Consider the following 21884-nt stretch of genomic DNA (forward strand, 5'->3'; position numbering starts at 1 on the left):
TGAAAGGCTGACAGCAGAAAGCCCGATGTGGGGCTTGAACTCACAAAACACAAGATCATGACCTGGGTTGAAGTCAGACACTCAATTGACTGAGCCACCCAGGTGCCCCAGAAAACATGATTAACAAATGTTCAATTTTTATGCCTTTTTTTTTTTTAAAGAGAAAGAGAGAGAGAACAGGGGAGGGGCAGAGGGAGAGAGAGAGAGAATCTTAAAGCCTGACTTGGGGCTGAATCTCACAAAGGAGAGTATGACTTGAGCCAAAACCCAGAGTCAGACATTTAACCAACTGAGTCCCCCAGGCACCCCTGTATACCACTTTTTAAAGAGAGAAGCAGGATGCTTGGGTGGCTCAATCAGTTAAGCGGCCGACTCCAGCTCAGGTCCTGATCTCTTGGTTTGTGGGTTTGAGCCCCGCATCAGGATCTGTGCTGACAGCTCAGAGCCTAGAGCCTGCTTCCAATTCTGTGTCTCCCTCTCTCTCTGCCCCTCCCCTGCTTGCTCTCTCTTTCTCTCAAAAATAATAAACATTAAAAAAAATTTTTTTAAGAAAGAAAGAAAGAAAGAAAGAAACTACTGAGGGGTGCCTGGGTGGCTCAGTTGGCTGAGCACTGGACTCTTGATTTCAGCTCAGGTCATGATCTCACAATTCGTGGGCTCTGCATGAACAACACAGAGCCTGCTTGGGATTCTCTCTCTGCCCCTCCCCCCTTACTCTTCCTTTCCCTCTCTCTGCCTCTTTTCCCTTTCTGTCTCTCTCTCTCTCCCTCAAAATAAATAAACTTTAAAAAAAGAGAGAGAAAGAGAGGCCACTGAATAAAACAAGCCACACGATGACAATTGAACAATAAATGTTGTACCCCATTCCAAATAGAGGTGTTTGTTGTATGCATATCATGTATCTAAATTATAACCTCTTTGTGCTTGTCTTGGTTCCAGCCTGATATGAAAGACCCTTTTCCAAGCTCAGGGGCCTCCACTTAATACACTATGCTTCCGCAAGTCCTGTCTGTTCTATAGACAACTGATAGTTGGCTCTCTACCCTTGCAAGTCTTATCATAAGCTCTGTTAGTTCCTTTTTTAAAATAAAATGTTTAATGGTTTTTTAATTTTTGAGAGAGAGAATGTAAGCAGAGGAAGGACAGAGAGAAAGGGGGACTGAGGATCCAAAGTGTGCTCTGCACAGACAGGCAGACAGCAGCGAACCCAATGTAGAGCTTGAACCCACAATCTGTGAGTTCACGACCTGAGCTGAAGTCAGACGCTCAATCAGTTGAGCCCCCAGGTCCTCTGTTAGCTCCTTTTAATCACAAGACCAGTTATCAGGTTCTTGTCCTCCTCGCTGGCACAGCTCCTTAATGTTCAGGCAGCTGGAGACCTTAATGGAAGATGTGCAAGATAGGTCTAAATATGCATATTTCCCTTCTATACCAAATGTATCTCTCCATTCACCCACCCATGGGTCTAAACCAAGAAGCATACACATCATTCTGAAGAAATACTACCTTTTAGAAAAACAGCGTTCAGTCATAAGTCTTCATAATTTGTCTTAAATATGCAAAAAAATGCAGCATTTTAAATAAAGCAGGTGTCTGCAATTCTTGAAATGGAGATCATCTTTTAGGCATGTTTTGCTAATATTTTTTAAATTATCATTTATTGAGAAGTCTATGTACTAGACGTTTAAAACCCACTTTTTAGACTTTGTTAAAAGAATTGAGATCATGTATATTATTTCTGTTCTGCAGATGAGTAAACAAAGTCAGAGAGCCACGTAAATACAAAGGTCTTTGACTTTTTGTACATACAAAAATTATCCTCTCTGGATAATTCTTCTGTGTTCAAAGAGCTCATCAGTTCAACAGGGCTCTGAATATCCCCAGTCTTTCAACACATATTAGTGAACACTTTCTACCTGTGAGCTTAGTGAAGGCTCCCAAGAAAGAGGGGATAGCTGTATCTTGAAAGGTAAGTAGGGGAGACACCTGGGTGGCTCAGTCAGCTAAGCATCTGACTTTGGCTCAGGTTATGATCTCACAGTTCGTGAGTTTGAACTCCACATCAGGCTCTCTGCTATCAGCGCAGAGCCCACTATGGATCCTCTGTCCCCTTCTCTATCTACCCCTCCCCCACTCGTTCTTGTTCTCATTCTCTCTCTTTCTCCCTCTCTCTCTCAAAAATAAATAAACACTAAAAAAATACTTTATAAAAAAAATAGAAAGAAAGAAAGGTAAGTAGAGTTAGGCAGAGAGTTATTCCAATAGGGAGTTGAATACCAAGAGTATAGATTTGAGCATGTTGGAACCTATAAGACATTCAGGTGGTTGGGTATGAGAATCTGGAGTACAGAGAGTTTAAAGATATTAAACAGTAGTTGTCAGTATTTCATTGATATTTAAAACTTTACGATCGAATAGCAAAAACTACAAAACATCACTGAAAGATATTAAAGAAGACCTCAATAAATGGAAAGGCATCTTCTATTCATGAAGTGTTGGAGAAATGTCTATTCAAATCCTTGCCCATCTTTAAATTGGGTTATTGTGTTTTTATTATAAGAGCACCTTATGTATTCTGGACACTATTTCTTTCAGATGTATACTTTGCAAACAAATCTCCCCCATTCTCTGGGTTGTCTTTTCATGTTCTTAATAGTGCCCTTTGAAGCACAGAAGTTTTCAATTAAAAAAAAAATTTTTTTTTTTATTTATTTTTGAGAGAGAGACAGAGTGTGAGCAGGGGAGGGGCAGAGAGAGAGGGAGACACAGAATCGGAAGCAGGCTCCAGGTGCGTCAGCACAGAGCCCGACATGGGGCTTGAACCTGTAAACAGTGAGATCATGACCTGACCCACCCAGGGATCGCATAAGTTTTCAATTTGGATGAATCCCAATTTATCTAATGTTTTTGTTGTTGTTCCTTGTACTTTTGATATCATAGCTAAGGAACAACTGTTGAATCTGAAGTCACCAAGATTTACATTTGCGTTTCCTTCTAAGAGTTTTATAGTTTTTAGCTCTTACATTTAGGTCTTTGATCCCTTTAAGTTAGTTGTGTATATGGTTTGAGACAGGAGTCTAAATCCTTTTGCATGTGGATATCCTATTGTCTTAGTACCATTTGTTGAAAAGGATGCTCTTTCCCCCATTGAATTGTCTTGGCACTCTTGTCAAAAATCAACTGATCATAAATATAATAGTTTATTTCTATTGATCTCTATGTCTATCCTTATGCCAGATACTACACTGTTTTTGAGTACTGACTGCAGTTTTGTAGTAAGTTACGGAATTAGGGAATTTTTATAGAGATTGTATTGAATCTGTAGGTTGATTTGGAATATATTATTATTTTAACAATTTTTAAGTCTTCCAATTCATAAATAGACTTTTCATTTATTTAGGTCTTTTTAAATTTATTTCAATGATGTTTTATAGTTTTTACTGCACACTCTTGAAGTTTTAAATATCAATGAAATACTGACCACTTCTAATTAATATCTTCAGTTAAACTCTCTTCTGTGCTCCAGACTCTCATATCCAACCATGTGGATATCTTACGGGCTCTTAACATGCCCTAACCCATACTCTTGATATGCAGCTCCCAACTTTTTCTTCAGTCTTCCCCATTTCAGGAAATGGCAACACTGCCCATCTAGTCACAAGTTAAAAACCTCTAAGTAATTTTTTTATCCCGCCCTTCCCCTATCTAATCCATCAACAATTCATAATGACTCCACTTCCAAAATACATACAGAACCTTGACATTTCTCTCCATGTTCGCTGCTGCCACCTAATCAAAGCTGTCATTATCACCCACCTAGACAACTGCAAAAGTTTAGTAACACATCTCCCTGATGCTACTTTGCTTGCCTCCAGTCTATTATCTTCACAGCATCTACCAATAATGGGAACATACTTTGAGTCACATAAATAATTCTGAATTTTCTGGTAGCCACATGTACCAAAAAATGAAAAGAAACAAGTCAAGTTAAATCTGACAGTTCATTTTAATTTAGCCCAGTCACTCCACAAATATAATTATTTCAATATATGTAATCTATATAAACAATTAATGAGACAATTACATCTTCTTTTCATACCAAGACTTTGAAATTTGGTATGTATTTTACATCTTATTGCACATCTCTACTCGGAAGTTTAATTTTCATCAGAAATACTTGATCTATATTTAATGTTATAAACTTATGGTTGAAAAAGTTTCAAAACACAGAATGAGTTACCCAATAACTGAATCAATTATGCTTTTAAATTTAGGTTTAAAATTACATAAAGTTGTAAATTCAGTAGCATTAGCCACATGAGGTTATGACTAAAGTCTTAAACAGCACTTTCCTAGAGTGATCTTTTTTAGATATAAATCAGATATAAGTCACTATCCTAATTAAAATCCTTCCTTCCGTTCCTTACCATTGCACTCGAGACAAAAATGTAAACTATTTTTGACAGCAACAAAACCCCCTAAACTCCCTTCTGCCACTTTTCCTTACCATACTTTCCCCTAACCCAACTTACCTTAAGCTCCCCCAACACACAGAGCTCTTCAATGCCACAGAGACTTAGCACATACTGTTCCTTTTACATGGAATGCTTTTTCCTAACTCTTCCAGGGCTGACTCCTTTTCCTTCAGCTAAAGTGTCACCTGATCCGACAGGCTTCCCTGATAAACTTATAAATAATATTCTTCTCTGTCATGCTCCAGCATTGTGTTAAGATCATCTCTATCATGGTACCATACTGATTTATAATTATACTTAATTATAAGTATATAATTTATATAAATTTATAATTTATAATTATTTATTTGTTTGTTGTTGATCTTTTCACTATTCCACAAGCTCTATAGTGACCAGGAGTATGCTTGTTCACTTATTAACGTCTTTCAGCTGCCTAAGAGTGCCTGGCACACAGTGAATGTTCAATAAACAAGATCATATGCTGCAGATAAATCAGTATGACAAAAGCTGAAACCTCTCTATTGTATTTGTTGACTCATTCACTCAATATTTATTTATTCAAAAACTTACTATGCACCAGAAGTGAAAGTAAACAAATAAAAGGGGCTCTGCCCTCAAGAAATTCACATTAAAAAAAAAATTTTAATGTTTGTTTATTTTTGAGAGAGATAGAGACAGAGCGTGAGCAGGGGAGGGGCAGAGAGAAAGGGAGACAGAATCCAAAGCAGGATCCAGGCTCTGAGCTGTCAGCACAGAGCCTGACACAGGGCTCGAACTCATGAAACGTGAGCTCATGACCTGAGCTGAAATCGGATGCTTAACCTACTGAGCCACCCACGCACCCCCCAAGAAACTCACATTTTAATGACAGAAGTAGATAAAATAAATTAACACAGTGCAAGAAGTATAACATTAGAGAACTACTCAGAGTTATGATGCCTAGAAGGACAAGTAACTTGGGAAAGGTAAGTAAGTGGAAGGTAGCTGAGACATCCAAGAAAAGAAGATAAAGATAACTTGAGTTACAGATAACAGGAGTTAGTCTGGTGAAGGATCACATTATTCCTTATAAAGAGATCTACATGAAATAGGCAAAGAAATGTGAAACATTGGTGAATGTGTGCAGGGCAAAGAATGACAACAGATAACCTGGAGAGGCTGGGTCATGCAGGTCCTTTATGTCATGCCAAGAAGCTTAGACTTTATGCTGTTGGCATTAGACGTTGAAAAGTTTTCACCAAGATAGTGACATCATTTAATTTTAATTCCATATCAATCATGTGACGACTGTGCAAAAGTTAGGTTGGAGGGTTACGGATAAAAAAATCATTAAGTCCATTGCTGTTGTCCAGAAGATGAATGATGCCAACTTGAGCACAGTGGTTGTAGGAATTAAGCAGAGGTGATCAATTTCAAAAATACTTAGTAAATTAAGCTGTTTAAAACTCATCAGCAACCTTGGCAAGGGCAATGTCAGTGTACTGATGGGAATGGAAGACACATTTCATTCCTTATCCACAGCTGCAGAAATCACAGGAATTTTGAAGATGGTGATTAGGAGCTCCCAAATCTGGTTGCTTATTAGGAGTAACAGGACAACTTTAGAAAAATACTGATTATGCTGGCTTAATCCAGACCCACTGAGTCAGTCACCACGAGTTGAGCCCAGCATCCCTTATTTTAACAAGTCCCTTAAGTAAATCTTACAGAGATATCCACATACTTGCATTGGGAGATGCTAGGATGGACCAGTCTCTCAAGTATATTTAAACCTTGTAATTCAGATATGATTCTTGGGTTCAGACAGCAAGAATTCAGATAGTAAAGGTTGTAAAGACAAGGAAGGAGCTAAGCCAATGGCTGAAGAGGGCAGAGGTTAAAATGGGAGAATCCTAAATAGATTTAGATCATTAAAAAAATGGATAGAGAAGTATAGATGAGAGAAGGAATAACTAAAAATCTAAGGCACATGAGCTAAGAACATTAGTTTATCAAGCTAAGAGCACTAGTTCATCAAACACAATTTTATCTCATAAATATAAAATATAAATCTCTTGGGGTACCTGTCTGGCTTAGTCAATGGACTGTATGACTCTTGATTTCCAGGTTGTGAATTCAAGCCCTACACTGGGTGTAGAGATCACTTAAAAATAAAATCTTAAATATATATATACATATATATACATATATCCTATGTGTATGTATGTGTATATGTATATATGTATGCATATATGTATCCTATGTGTTTATATATATATATATAATATATACATATAATATATATATATGTAGGTATATATATATGTATATATGTATATATGTATACACACACACACACACACACATATATATATATATACATATATATATCTTACTAAAAGCTGTAATTTTCATTCCTAGTCCCAACCCATCTGAAGTTGGGCCAACAATTTAATCAGTGAAAACTCAATAGAAATTAGTACCTAAAACAGAATTGTTCATAATACTGTAGGGAATACCAATAAGGAGTTTGCAGTCAGCCTCAGAGACCAAAAACCAATGTAAATCAATCAGAAACCTTAAAGTGTCGAACAGCATGGAACCTCTAGAGTCATCAAGAGGTCAGAGAAGGCTGCAATCTGTGACCTCTGCCTCTGGCCCTCTCAACTTATCAAATTCTTCCTCTCTAATGTGCATTTCAAACTCTACCTCTTTCATGAAATCTTTCCTGGACTCTCCAAAGAGATGAGATATTTCTTTGAATCATCTAGAACACTCTAATTCTAAAGGCACCCAAATTCTGCCTAAACTTCCATTCCCAGTAAAAAACTGTTGCTATGTGATAGGCACTGTCCCAAATGCTTTACATGTATTAACTAATTTAATCTTCACAACTACTCTATGAGGTAGGCCCTACTATTACGCCATCATACAGATGAGGAAGCCAAGGCACCAAGAGGTGAAGTGATTTCCTAAGATGAAAGAGCTATTTAAATGGCAAAGCTAGGATGGGGATGCATGCGGCCCAGCTCCAGGGACTGAATGTTCTTTACCACAACACTTCAAAAGTTCTGGAGGACACTCTATGTTAGTCTACATCAGATTCTGTTGAGGGCAAATACTTTTTAATTGCCTTTTCATCCAAAGTAGGTGCTCAAATATGTGTTGATCGTTGGAATTCCTTTTGGTCACAAAAGGTCATGTTCTGCCCGGCCATGCTTGTTCCTATGTAGTCAAAATGACCACTTTACACACAGAAAAGATGAGAAAAGTGAGAGGAAAACACATTGCAGAGGAGTGGAAACAAAAGCCAGATAGGTAGAATGTTTTTAAAATCACATAGGTTTGAAAAGGTGAACGGTAACTGCAAGTTCCTGAGGACACTGACGTGAAAGTTGCGTGTTGGAAAATTAATCTGACAGCAGCAATGTTAGCATGGGAAGGATGAATGAGAAACGGAGGAAAGGAGAGAGCAGGATATTTGAGTTCTCCAGGTATGAGGGCAGGACCTGGACTAGAATACGAATGTTCTGAATAAGGAAATTATAATATGTATTAGATTTGGGAAGAGGATTTTAGAAATGAAAAAGACTAAGTGTAAATTTTTAAAATGGGTTTTTAGACTAGTATACCACTGGGAAAAGATGGATTTTTAAAGCAGATTTTAAAATCAAGCTGTTATTCCATTTTTTTCAAAGAATAATACAATTTATTACTAAAACATTTTTATTCATAACTGCTTCTGTGAGAGATTCTAGTTTCTTTACATCTACAACTGATTTTTGAAGTCCTAGAAAGACTGGACCCAGGGAGGAAGTCTTAACCCTTTTATATGTCTGACACTTTTTATCTACTTAGAGATAATCTATCAAAAACATACATTTTTAAAGCCAGGCTACTTACTCTCTGATACCCAGCAAGCCAAATCATAGACTTCAAGTTATAAAGAACCTTCAAAGTCCTTTTTCTCAACCTGTCTCCCATCTACACCATGCCAAGAAGCTAGTCAGTCTTTAATTCCCAGTCTCTATCCTTCTGGTAATGGAATACTTACTAGTTCACAAGGAACTCATTCCATTCTTCACTCTTCTGTTGAGCACTCTCTCTTACGTTTAAATCTGTCTGCCTGTAACTTTCACTCATCTGTTTGTGGCTTCTAGGGACATAGAGAGTCAATCTAATCCCTCTCCAATTAACAGCTCCTCAAATATTTGGAGACAACATCGTGACACTACCAACTACTTTTTAACAAATGCCTCACATAAGAATCATTAGCCTGGTTACCCTAACAATAACAGCACAGTGCATATCAACCCTTGTAGTCTCCTGGGTCACCAAGTTTTTGAAGGAGCTCTCAATATGTAGAGCCTCACATAGTTTCTGGCATAGAGGAGACTCTCAAAATAGGACTGTAAATGACTCAATGAATGAATAAACCCATCTGCAAATAGAATTTTCAAACATATTCTTTCTCAATGGGTTTTATCATCTACCTACAACCAAACAAATTTATTAAACTCTCTCTGCCCTCAAAAATCAAATAAATGCCATATAAGGAAAATGTAAACCAAGAAATAACCTGGTAGGTATTCAGGTAAATGAAACATCTTGACAAAGCAGAAACCTTAATGAGGGAGACAATTTTTACTGTAAGTCCTTTAGAAATGTCTGAGTTTTTAACATATGTACCTATTCTGTTCTTCAATTAAAAGACAGTTAACAAAATAAAAATAATAAAATTATCTCCATTTTAAGTCACTTAGTGGAATAGTATGGTATAGTGTGAAACATGCCTTCTGTAATAAAAGGATCTGTCCTATCACATATACAGAATTATCAAATAAATAACTAGAAATAACATTAGATTTAATCTAGTCCAGAGGCATTCAACAATTTTGAGTACAACCATAGTAAGAAATACATTTCATATTGCAGTGTGATATACATAACAAATATATAACTAATACAGAAGTTTCCAATAATGTACACTACTTACCATTACAACTCAGAATGTACTGATATTTTTTTTAAAGCTGCCACAACCCATTATATTGATATCCTGTCCTGCTAAGTCACACCCACAGTTTGAAAAACATGGATCTAGTGCAACATTCACCCTCAACCAATTTATTAACAAATCAGGTACACTTCAGCTTGGATAAGTGACGTATACAGAATCACGTAGCTAATTCGGACAGCATTAAATGAAAATGACAAATAAAATGTACCTCTTGACTTCATGCAAGCTGCAAATAGTTGGGCAAACAGACAACGCAACCAATTGTACAGTAAGGCCCCTGTGCAAGAAGTATGAACAAGGACCACCAAGGAGGGGCCTCTAAATCAGACAGGAAGAGCTGAGGAAGACCAGCAAGGTGATGGTTATATTGGACTAACGCCAGTTCGCATTGCCTTCCCCCATGATACCTCAGCTTACCTGAGGCAATCCTTTAACAAACATCCATTTCAAACTACATAACTCATGAATACTCCTAACTCCCTCAGCTGTTTTTTCTTCATATCTCCCTACAATATAGTAGATACTCAACTAAGCAAGGCTTCCTCCTTCCCATTCCTGCTCTTGTTCTTGAAGCAAGAGACTCATGATCCTTCTACCATGTCCCTTCTTCACCAACTTGGAAAGAAATCCCTGGGGATATTATAATATTCATAGTAGGTAAATCAAATCAAGTACCCACTCCCCCCCACAATTTCACATGATTTGTCAGAATTAAGTAAACAGATCATGTAAAATTTCTTAAATTGAATCTACCAAGAACTGCAGTCAATATTCGAAAAGTTATATTGATATTTCCAGATGAGAATGCAAAAATTTCACCACACAATGGTTACTGTCCAGGAAGTAGGATTCAGAATCATGAATGCTAGGATCCGTGAAAAAAGCCTGCGGGCCTTTTCCCTTCTCTTAAATATATGAAAAGAATGAATCTCAGTTTTACTAACCAGAAAACAGACACACGGAGTTCTAAGCTTCCTCTAGATAAGACACCCAAAGCTATTCTTACACAAATATTCTAAGGCACATTTAAAGGTAACACAAAGATACTGTAATTCCAAATAAAACCAGGTAACTAGCTCAGAGCTGAAATTGGTGGTAAGTTGTAAGAATGTCAATCAGGTCAGAGTATGAGTCTTTCCACTGAAAATAGTCACTGGATAGTACTTCAACATTGACTACAAGAATTGCAGTACTTCTCTAAGGTCTAATAACACCAGACACAACTATTTTTCTGACTTAGCTCCTGATCTCTTGGCTGTAGAACTTTTCTGTTACTTGGGCTTAGCTTATGGTCTTGCTAAGTAGTCCTGTTTCTCCAGTTGGACTCCGCTGTTTTTCTCACCTCTACCCCCATCTTTGCCTAAATTTCACCTAATATTTCCAAAAGATAAAGATATACTAAGAATGGTTTACTCCATACCATAGAATCAAATATTTTCCTTAAATTTATTCTCTGGGAGAAGGAAGAAAAATTTCAGCAATATTCATTTTTAATTCTATTATCACAGTGTTATTAATTCTATTATGTTCATTATCTCTAGTATTACCACTTAAACTCTAGCATGTCACTTAACTTTTTTCCAGCTCAATCTTCCTCATTTCTAAATTGAAGTTAATAAAACAAGACTTTACTCTCTTTTCAGGGACATTGTAAGGATTAATAAAAGAATAAATGGAGAAATACTTTGGAAATCTTGGGAAAAAAGAACATACAAACTGGATTTATGTTGTTTTATGCTGTTTAAAGAAAAGATATACTATGGTAATGCTAAATGTGGGCAATGCCTTCTCTAAAGAAGGCCCATATATACTCTAAGTCAGTATGATCTAAAAGTTAGTATTTTGATGCAGCTGTAATTTTCCAACATGCACAAAAAGGAGAATTTGCAAATATGCATCACTATCTATCATCTCTCCTAAATTTATTATTTATTGTACAATACAGTATTAGTTAAAATTATACATACCATACAACTTCTGTATAATTGTAAAATTATGTATTGTATTCAGAAAAATTCTAGTCCAAATTAAAGAGTTAGACTAACAGCCATTAAATGAGTTCTAGTACCAATTCCAATGGTACTAGAGTGGGGGTTCCCAAACCAACAAGCATTGCTCTGGACACCAGCTGGGTGTCCTACAATTCAGCTCATTTCTGACACCATATCCAGAGATAGCATCATATTCCACAGGTTGAAGGCTCACTCCCACAAGACTGCACCCCCACACTTCAGATGCCAATCTGAACCTCCTTGGGTTCAATTAATTTGCTAGAGTGGCCCACAGGACTCAGAGAAACATTTAACTTATGAGATTACCAGTTTGTTATAAAAGTATATAACTCAGGAACAACCAGATGGAAGAGATGCATAGGGCAAGCACCTCGTGCTTCCATGCCCTCTCCAGGCAATCTAGACTCCCTAAATCTCTGCGTGTTCACCAACCCAAAAGTTCTCTGAACTTTGGGTTTTTATACAGGCTTCATTACATAGTCATGATTGATTAAATCATTGGCTGTTGGCAACTGATTTAATTTCAAGGCCTCTCTTCTCCCAAGAAGTTGGGGGATAGGACTAAAAACTCCAACCCTCTTACTGAAGGGTTAGTTCCACCAGCAACCAGCCCCCATCCTTAGATGCTTTCCAAAAGTCACCTCATTAACATAACAAGAAGCCTTTATTACTCTGAACACTTAGGAAATTCCAAGGGTTTTGTGAGCTGTAAGCCAAGAACCATGGATAAAGACCAAATAAATATGAGAAATATATTTTGGTCATATGAACAACCAAATATATGCTTTTCTTATGAATCATAATATCACAGGCATCATTTATTGAATGCATATTATGACCACACACTACATACATTATCTTACTTAGAACCCACATGCACATTAAAAAAAAATAAAGTCTGGGACACTTGGGTGGCTCAGTCAGTTAAGCGTCCGACTCTTTGTTTCAGCTCAGGTCACGATCTCACGGTTTGTGAGTTTGAGCCCCAAGTCGGGCTTCTCACTCACAGTGTGGAGCCTGCTTGAGATTCTCTCTCTCCCTTTCTCTCTCTGCCCCTCTCTCACTCGTGCATTTTCATATGTGCCTCTGTCTCAAAAATAAATTAACATAAATAAATAAAGCCTGTATTACTTTGTCTATGCTGCAAATGAGGAAATTAAGTCCCAGAGAGGTTCAACACCTTGCTGAGGAGTCATGCTACTAACAATAGTCAGAGGTGGGACTGAAACACCAGTGAACAAAGCCTGCACTCTATCACTAGGATATGACAAGTCCTTTTCAAATATTGGCTTTTTGAGAATCTAAGAAAACAAGTATCATAAATAAAATGAGTCACCCATCAAATTACTTCTTTAAATGGATTTGTCCTTTTAATTCCAAGACACTGAAACAAAGAGGTCCTTCAGAAGCCCTACCCACTTCTAATAGGTATGTATGTGTTATTCATGGGTATATCATAATCTTGAAACAGTGGGAAATGAAAATGAGATGCTGTCACCAAAGAGCACTGACACACACTTGAAACTTCTAAAAACAGAGGACTTTCAGCAGAGATGCTAGAGAAAAACAAGATCTAAAACAGTCCTGTACCATTCACATAATTCATGGATTAAATATACCATCCTTCTCCTCAATAACTATCTTGCCTTTCTAATCAATTAACGTTAAGGATTTAACACTATATTGACGCTTGCTGAAATTAATTATTAAAGTAATTTCTTTGCTATGGATGGGCCTTCCTCTAAGGATACAAAATACAAAAGGAGGAGGCAGAGTGAGGTAAGAGGGAGGCACTTTAGAACAAACAGTAAGAGGAGGAAAAGAAGATGATGAGCTGAACAGGGCTCCCAGTTCTGAACACCAAGTTCCAAATTCAACTCTGATTCTGTTTCCGACCTTGGGCAAATCTCTTGGTCTCTCTGTATCCTGATGTAGCTCCAGGAAGTTAGCAAAGAAATTAAGACAGAAGAAAGTTTCTTACAGAACCTTGTAGAATGCCTGCCCTTGCTACTGACAAAAGCAAAGCTAAGCTACCCATGACAAAAAAATAATAAAACACCGATTTGGTATTCATAAACCCTCTAATTTGTTGGAACAGTGTTTAACGCAAGAAAAGCAAATCATTTAGTGCTAACCCTCTTCCTTTATCCTCCCCCACTTCTAAACAATAAACAACACATTCCACTCTCGTTTGCCTTTAGAACATTTCCCTGACATTCTGTCTTCAATTTCCTTCACTACTTTAACTAAACACCTTTTATTTATTTATTTATTTATTTATTTAGCTAGCTAGCTAGCTAGCTAGAGCAAGAGGGGCGGGGGGGGGGGGGGGGCGGGCAGAGGAGTAAGAGAAAGAAAGAGACAGGGAGAGAGAGAGAGAGAGAGAGTGTGTGTGTGTGTCTGTCTCAAGCAGGATCCATGCTCAGCACAGAGCCAAATGTGGGGTTCCATCCCATGACCCTGGGATCATGACCTGAGCCAAAATCAAGAGCCCAATGCTCAACTGACTGAGCTACCTAGATGCCCCTAAATGCCTTATTCTTAAAATTCTTAAAAAAGAAAATAGAGGCACCTGGGTGGCTCAGTTAAGCATCTGACTTCAGCTCAGGTCATAATCAGGTTCATGATGAGTTTGAGTCCCGCATCAGGTGAGCTCCACTTCTCTTTCTCCGTCTCTCTCTCTCTCTCTCTGCCCCTCATGGGATTCTCTCTCTCCCCCTCTCTCTCTGCCCCTCACTCACTTGTGCCCTTTCTCAAAAAAAAAAAAAAAAAAAAAAAGACAAGAAAAGAAAAAATAAAGAAAGAAAAATAGAATTCCACTCCTTTCAGCATTAGTGCCTTGGAGGTCCTTATAAAGCAGTTGGTTGGCCTGATCCATCCCACTCTTACTTAGCCTTCACTGCATCCAGTTATATTTTTAATCTCTCCAACCTTTTTTCTTTCCTCCTACTCTTCTCTCAGGCCCTCTGCAATACACAGTATCTCTTTGTGATAAGGTGATAGTCTAAATTCAATGCTTTGTTGTCGAGCAGACACTGAGACATAGATAGCCGCTCCCCACTTTGACATCGATACTTCAGTACATGCAGCCTTGAGTTAAAATGATACCAGCTGCCAAATGACACTGGAAACTCATATATTGTTTACTTTCCTCTTATATTCCAATTCAATTTCAGAAGTATGGGTTTTCCAAGTTGTTTTCTTTTTCGTAAAAATAAATTGACATAGTATAAATTATTTTGTTCCAGTTTGCATTACTGCATTCATTTACAACTGCATTCATTTTACAAAGCCACTTGAAAGTTGAGATCTCATATCTTATGCTGTCGGTTCTCTTTTTATACATACATCAGCTTCTATGCATTCATACTTCCTTCTATATTTACCCACAATAGTTAGAACTCAATAAATACATGTTCGTTGACTTCGTTTGATCATATTTCTCAAGAGTACCAATAGAAGTCATATCCAAGGCTTAATCTCAGGTTGGCCACTTACTAGCCATGTGACCCTCTGCAAATTACTGGTCTCTCTAACCCTGAGATTCCTCCTCTATTGACATGGAGATGTGAAGACAGGTAAGATAAAGAAAACATGGAAAGTACAAAGCAGTGTCCATGCTTGCAACACAGTAAGGCCTCCTTCTTCCTTCCACTTTATAAAAATGTGTTCAGTATTATATTGCCCATTGGGATTTTAAATTAATGCTGACAATGTGAGAAATTACAAAGCAGACTTAGAGGAAGGCAAAACTTTGGCCAAACAGAAAAAGAAATGGATTATTCTATACAGTACAGTAGTTCAGGGCTCTCTTGACTTGGCTCTGGTGGGAGAGAAAAAAATCGTCTGTTGTAGTCCCCTCAATGTTAAATAAATTATAGTAACAAGTAAAACATCATAATTTAACTCCATTTATTAGCCCTAACAAAAGGTAGTAAGAAAAACACCTAATATACTAAATGTATGTTCCATTGGTAGATAACCCAATAGCCTAATCTCTAGCTATTAAGTTTTCCATTCCTCCAAAGTTCTGGAAGGCTTTCTGCTCAACTTCATTCCTAAAGAAGTTAATCAAGTGCACTTAAAAAAAAATTTAATGTTAATTTATTATCTTTGAGAGAAAGAGAGAGCGTGAGCAGGGGAAGGGCAGAGAGAAAGGAAGACACAGAATCTGAAGCAGGGTCCAGGTTCTGAGCTATCAGCACAGAGCTTGATGCGGGGCTCAAACTTACGAACTGTGAGATCATGACCTGAGCTGAAGTCAGACGCTTAACCAACTGAGCCACCCAGGTGCCCCCACAAGTGCATTTTTTAAGTATCTGTTAATGATAAGCAAATTTCAAAACAGAGATTTTCTATCCAGTCAAGTTTGTCTAGTTTTACTGCTTCTCTGATACTATTAATAAAAAAGATTTAAGTTGATTGTGGTAATTAAATCTTACCAACTGTGAATTTGTGATAAGCTAAAGTACATCATGTATGTTAATTCAGCAGAAATACCTTCGTAATCTCAGGTTTTAGCAATTCATTGTTGGATGAAAAAAGTTCATGTGTCTGGAACTTTATTTAAATAGACTCTTGAGAACCATGAAGCTCAATTTTCAAAAATTATCGCATTTTAATTGTTAGCACCCATTTACCTAATAACTTTAACACTTGGAAGCCATTTGTTGAAAAATATTCACTAATTCAGATGCTTTGATATTTAAAAAAATACTTTCCGTCAGTACAAACCCATTTCTGAATTAAGTTTTACTAATATAAATGCTTCTGTGCCTAATCCCATTTGCAATTAGAGAAGTCTTACCCCCTCAATTTTTAACTACTCTCTTGAAATTAGTCAAAAGATTTAAAAATAGATTAGTGTTGATCTCACAACTCTTGATCTCCGAATTGTGAGTTCAAGCCCCATGTTGGGAGTGGAGCCTACTTAATTTTAAAAAATATATTTTAAAAAAGCTTTAATTTAATAATCAACATCCATCTTTAAAACATCACAACTAAATAAATATACATTTGACACTTCCACATTGAAACATACTCCCTCAACAGTCACTTTTTAAAAAATCTTCTTTTAATCATTAATCAGAAAACCTATTCTATTTGTACAAAATTAAAAGTCTATTTACCACTCAGACTAGAATAAAATAATGTGGAATTCTCTGCCTATATAATTAGCATTGAAGAACTAAAATTTCCAACAAGTATATCATTAAAAAACATTTGCACATTAGCAACTAGTACAGTTTTCATTTAACCCCTCCATAAACAACTTATATGCACTCTAAACACATACTTAAACAACCCAATTACATGCTACAGCTCCCCGCAAGAATGTCTAATACAGTAAAGAAAAATACTTCCCCTTTAACTAATGTTGCTTCTTCCTAAGGAAGAATCTTCTGTGAAATGAGGCAAGGTAGACAGAAATAAATATGATTAATACTATTAATGTGGCAACTTCTTACTTATTTAGGTGGTGCTTTTAAGCGTGATCGAAGAAAGAAGTTAAAAGTATTCATGAGAGGTTTGGTAAATCTAAATTCAGAGGGGGCAATATGACACAGAGGTTTTAGAGGATAGGTATAGAGTCCAGACACCTCAGGTTGAATCCTAGCTCCACTGTTTTTATGTTAAATTAAATTAGCCATCAGCAAGTTACTCAAACTCTCTAAATCTCAATTTCCTCCTCTGTAAAATGGAACTCATAAGAGTACCTTCTTTTGTGAGGTTTTATAAGTATTAAATGAGATTATCCATTACAAGCCCTTAGAATAACACTAGATGCATAGCAAGCTCTCAGGTATGTTAACCACTATCATCGTCATCATCGTCTCACCGCACTGTAAAAAAGAAAAAAAAAAAATGGATATGAAAGTAGTTGAGTAAATTCAATTCTTCCATACACAAACCAGACAAATGGGCAGACCCCACACCATTTAATGCACCCCTATATTCACACCATGAGTCTCAGCTTCTACTCATTAGACCTTACATGGTCTCTCATTGCCAGCCTATATTTCATCTGAACAACCAAAAAGAACAATCTGGTTACTCACACTATATTACGTTAATATGTAAACTCATCACTTCAGAAAGAAAGTCACAAACAAGTAGTTCATTCATGACTCATTTTATTCATAACAATCTCAAACTTGTCACCCCAAAATTGGATTTTACAGCTACAGTTAAATGAAGTAAACACATTCACAACCAAATTCATTCAGTGGTGTAAAAAAAAAAAAAAAATCAATGTAAATAAATAGTCCACTAAACACAGATTGTTAAATACTGAGGAAAATGCATCATTATTTTGAAGAGAACAAGCTTAAATGATGAGTAAACAGAACTCACACAGGCAATGACCCCTTGTTTTATGATTACATTCAATAACTACGCATACACCAGAGTCTTAAAATGAAAACAGATAACATATAAAAGAGGAACGTTTCATCCTTAAAGGATCTTATCTTTATTGCAAAATGTCTGGATAATAAAAAGATAAAAGGTTATAGTGGGGTATGAGTAGTTTTTTTTCTGTCTAGGACCAATCTCCTTCCAAAATTGAGAACTCCTTTTTCCCTAAGGTTGGTTTATAATTAGAAATTAGATTCCTCAATAATTCAATGACTGAAACCTTTATTAAAGTCAAGTGACCTTTTTAATTAATTTTTTCCTAATATATAAGCTCTGCTAGGCAGGTGTCATCTCTACAGATAATAAAGCCTTTATATATTTATTAAATGAGATCTCCCTCTCTGTTCATCCTTTCCTTTGATTTGATATTCTAACAGCAATTAACTACTGGCACAACTTTAAAAAGTATAACAATACTAATGTATTCTGCTAAATGCTCTGATTTGTATACTTGTAATGTCCCTAATTTTTGTTCTATCATGAAAAATGTGTAAGCTAAAATATTTTACTCTCCCATATCTCTTTTTTGGAATTCTCATTTTGAAAGAATACAGCTAGTAAAGGGAAGTGTGTCAGGATTTGAAAACTGGAGAATGGAATTGAGATACATGCATAAAACTGACATATTCAAAAGCTCTTGAAGCAAACAGTGCATTTATAACACAGGCCCATCCCAGTAAACACGTGAGGGATGCATAAAAATATGGCCATTGCATTTGAATTACTTACAATTTTAATCTTTAAGTATTTGTTTAAAAATAAAAGTAGTTAAATGACAAGGCACCATGTTAGACGTCCTGGAGCCTGAAAATTCAAAGTATACTGTCCTCAATCCTCACTGTCCCTATGGATACCACTATAAGTTTAGTGACAATAAATCAAACACAAAGTAAAACCCTTAAGTGTATGGCTGTTGTATGTGCATGTTTGAAATCACACTCATCCTTCACTTCACCATTAGTCTGAGATGACGTATGCAAAATGTTTCACCATCACTTTTGCCATCACTCAAAGTGATAAAACCGAAGTGAAATGATTGAGATTTGCTCAGTTGTCAGCAATTTTACTTTTTTACTGGGGTCCTAAGCTTTCTAATTCACAGGAGGAAAAAAAGACGAGGACGAAGAGTATCATCAGACAGAGCACCGTCTGAGAGAAAAGACTATGCACTTTACAGATACTAACAATTCCCAAAGGAGATGTAGGAATATCGAAATTTTACCTATCACCAAACACTAACCAAAAAAAAAAAAAAAAAAAAAAAAAAAGGTGTGGGGCGGGGAGGAACAGGAACCTTCCGAATCTCAAAACACTCGCCAGCCCCATACAAAGAGTAAAAGTAGCAGCTCGGGATTGTCCCCACTCCGGCCCACCGTGTCGCCGCTGTCCATTTCTACCTGCTTTACTACAGGAAACAGATTTCAGCTTTCCTAACGCTTTAAAATGGGCTTTTCTTGGCAAATGTCTGCACTCCTCAGGCGAGGCCGTGAAGGTAACTTAATCCCCCACGCACTGCTCGCTGGAGGAAATGCTGATTCCCAATCCAAAAATTAATTCTCTAGCTTTTTCTGTGTTAAAAGAGCCACGAAGAAACCCGTAACTCTCATTTAGGCTCAGCATATTCTCTTGAAGACCCGCCGGACAGATGAGAGCTCAGGGAACGGAGGATGATGCTGGGGGGAGGGGGCACGCGGGGAGAGTGCGAGAAAGACGCTGGTCAATCCCGAGATGATGCAGGAATGACATGGCATCTGGGCAACACGAGTCCACGCTCACCCCCCTCCGAGAGTGTGCCTCGGTTTCTCTGACATAAGCCTGGCGCTGTGAATAGGTGCATACGCGAACACACCACCTTTTATTCTCCGACTCCTAGGGAGGAGAATGGTGGGGAAGCGTGGCTGGGTAAAGCTTCACCACAACAAACGGTTTCTTTCTCCTCGCACCCCGCCTCCCCTGCCAGGAGCAGGGGACGACTGTCTCGAACAGTAGACAGCTGAGCGGAGAAGCGGGGCGAGAAGGACAGCATCTCCCGGGGAGGGGGGGGGGGGCCGCGAGGCCGGGGTGGGGGGATAAAACCCCGAAGCCTCCCGGAGATCCTCCCGGAGGCTGACAGGAAAAAGAGGGGGATGAGGGGCCGGGAAAACAGAGGAGACGCGGACTGGGAAGCTCCCGGGCGCGCTACGCATCCAGGCTGCCCGAGGCTTGGCGCGCCGGGCGGGGCGGGGAGGGGGGGGGGGGGGGAGTCGATCCCGGGCGGACCCCCTCCCCTGACTCCCCGGCCGGAGGACGCAGAGGAAATGGCTTTGTATCGCAGGATGAAAGGCAGACAGGAGGGCCACCGGGCGCGGGGGGGACGGAGGATGCCCGCAGCCGGGACGACCCCGCCCGCCCCGCGGACGCCGCGGCTCTGCCCTCCATTCCTCCTCAGCCCCGGGCCGGCCCTCGAGCTCCCCGCCGCCGCCGGAGCACGCTCCAACGGCCGCGAGCGGGGTCGCCAGCCCCGCCCCCCGCGCCCCGCGCGCGCTCACCTGCCCACGAAGTTCTCGAGCACCGAGCTCTTGCCGGCGCTCTGGCCGCCCACCACGGCGATCTGCGGCAGCTCCAGCAGGCAGCTCTGTCCCAGCGCCGAGAAGGCGTCCTGCAGACGGTTCACCAGCGGGATCAGCTCCTCCATCTCCCGGTTCCCCATCCTGCCAGCGCCGCCGGCCGCCCGTTGGTCCCTGCTCTCCTCTGCGACCTAGCGGGAGGAGCCGGGGGGCCGCGCCGCCCTAGCCGCCCCTGCCGCGCTGGGTTCTGTCAGCCGCTTCCAGCGCAGACGTCGGATCCCGCCGCCCGCCAGCCGCTCGGCTCCTGACAGCTAACGGCCCGCAGCGCGCCTGCGCGGGCGAGAGGGGGCGTGGCCTGTCTCCTCGGCCGCCCCCTCCGCGCCCCGCCTGGCTGTAATTTCGCCTGAGGGTTCCCGGCCGGACACTCCGGCCCCGCGCGCGCACGCACTGCCTCCCAGCTGCGGCCAGATGCCACGACCTCCGTCCTCTGCTACCAAGGCTCAGAGGCAAAGTTACAGCACTTGGCCAGGGAGTCAGCAGCAGCTACAAAGCCAAAGTCCAGTGGAAAGCCCTACCGATTACCACTCAGCCCTGTCACCAGCAGTAGTAGCAGCATCTCCGCCACCACCACCACTGCGCCGCCGCCACAGTCACTTCCCAAAAGCAGATCTCATATTCTCACGCCCTGCTCCAGAACCCAGCTCTTCTCAAGGGGGCCAGACTGTGGAGTCTAAATTCTTCCATCTGACATCCATTTCAGGACCTGCGTAGTCTGACCCTACCTAATTATTCGACTCTAATGATTCCGTCTCCCAGCCCCGTCTAAACAAAGGTGGAGTCGGTCATGCTTACCCCGTACCACTCCCCCTTTTCAATCTACCACACTCATTCTGTCCTTTGCGACTCCTCATGCCATTTCTCCTACCCATCTGTCTCCTCATAGGGTCTATATAAGCGTGTACTCTGTACATTTTCTGTTATATTTAGCAGACTGAGATGGGTCCTGTGCCGGCTGATCGGAGACATGAAGATAAATGGTCGTGTTTTGCTCAGCCTCCTTAGAGGGTTCCTCTTTACAAATAGGTATCGATGCTTTCCAGGATTTAATTCATGGGCCTTGTCTCACATTTTAAGGGCTACCTGAGGACTTTCCAATGGCTTTAACTCCACAAAATTGCCAACCCACCTCTCTAAATTGCTAACCCACCTCTCTCTCCTTTACTGTTGACTACTCCCACTGGTCCTGGACCTCATTACCTGAATGTCCCACAAGTACCTCTGACTTAATTATTCAAAACTGAGCTCATCTTTTCTAATTTCAGCATTTAATGCTATAAAGTTCCCTTGAAGCCTAGAAAGACTTGTATAAAAATGTCCAAATAACCAAAACACTAAGAACAGCCCAATCATCCATCAAAAGGTGAATGAATGAACA

At 39.4% G+C, this 21884-nt stretch overlaps 1 protein-coding gene across 14 annotated transcripts in view; it reads right to left on the bottom strand.

Annotated features, from left to right (window-relative positions):
• DNM3 (dynamin 3) overlaps window positions 1-20781 on the bottom strand; it is a 559650-nt gene extending 538869 nt beyond the window's left edge. For 13 of the 14 annotated variants that reach the window (XM_045452915.1, XM_045452913.1, XM_045452909.1 and 10 more), the window contains exon 1: window positions 20432-20781. In XM_045452915.1, the coding sequence (XP_045308871.1) occupies window positions 20432-20592 (161 nt within the window). In that variant the 5' untranslated portion in view covers window positions 20593-20781. The remainder of the gene's footprint in view (window positions 1-20431) is intronic. The other variant, XM_045452908.1, reaches the window with a different exon arrangement.
• Window positions 20782-21884: the final 1103 nt, after the last annotated feature.

Source organism: Leopardus geoffroyi, chromosome C3 (genome assembly GCF_018350155.1).
Source record: "Leopardus geoffroyi isolate Oge1 chromosome C3, O.geoffroyi_Oge1_pat1.0, whole genome shotgun sequence".
In the NCBI taxonomy this organism is placed as follows: Eukaryota; Metazoa; Chordata; class Mammalia; order Carnivora; family Felidae; genus Leopardus; species Leopardus geoffroyi.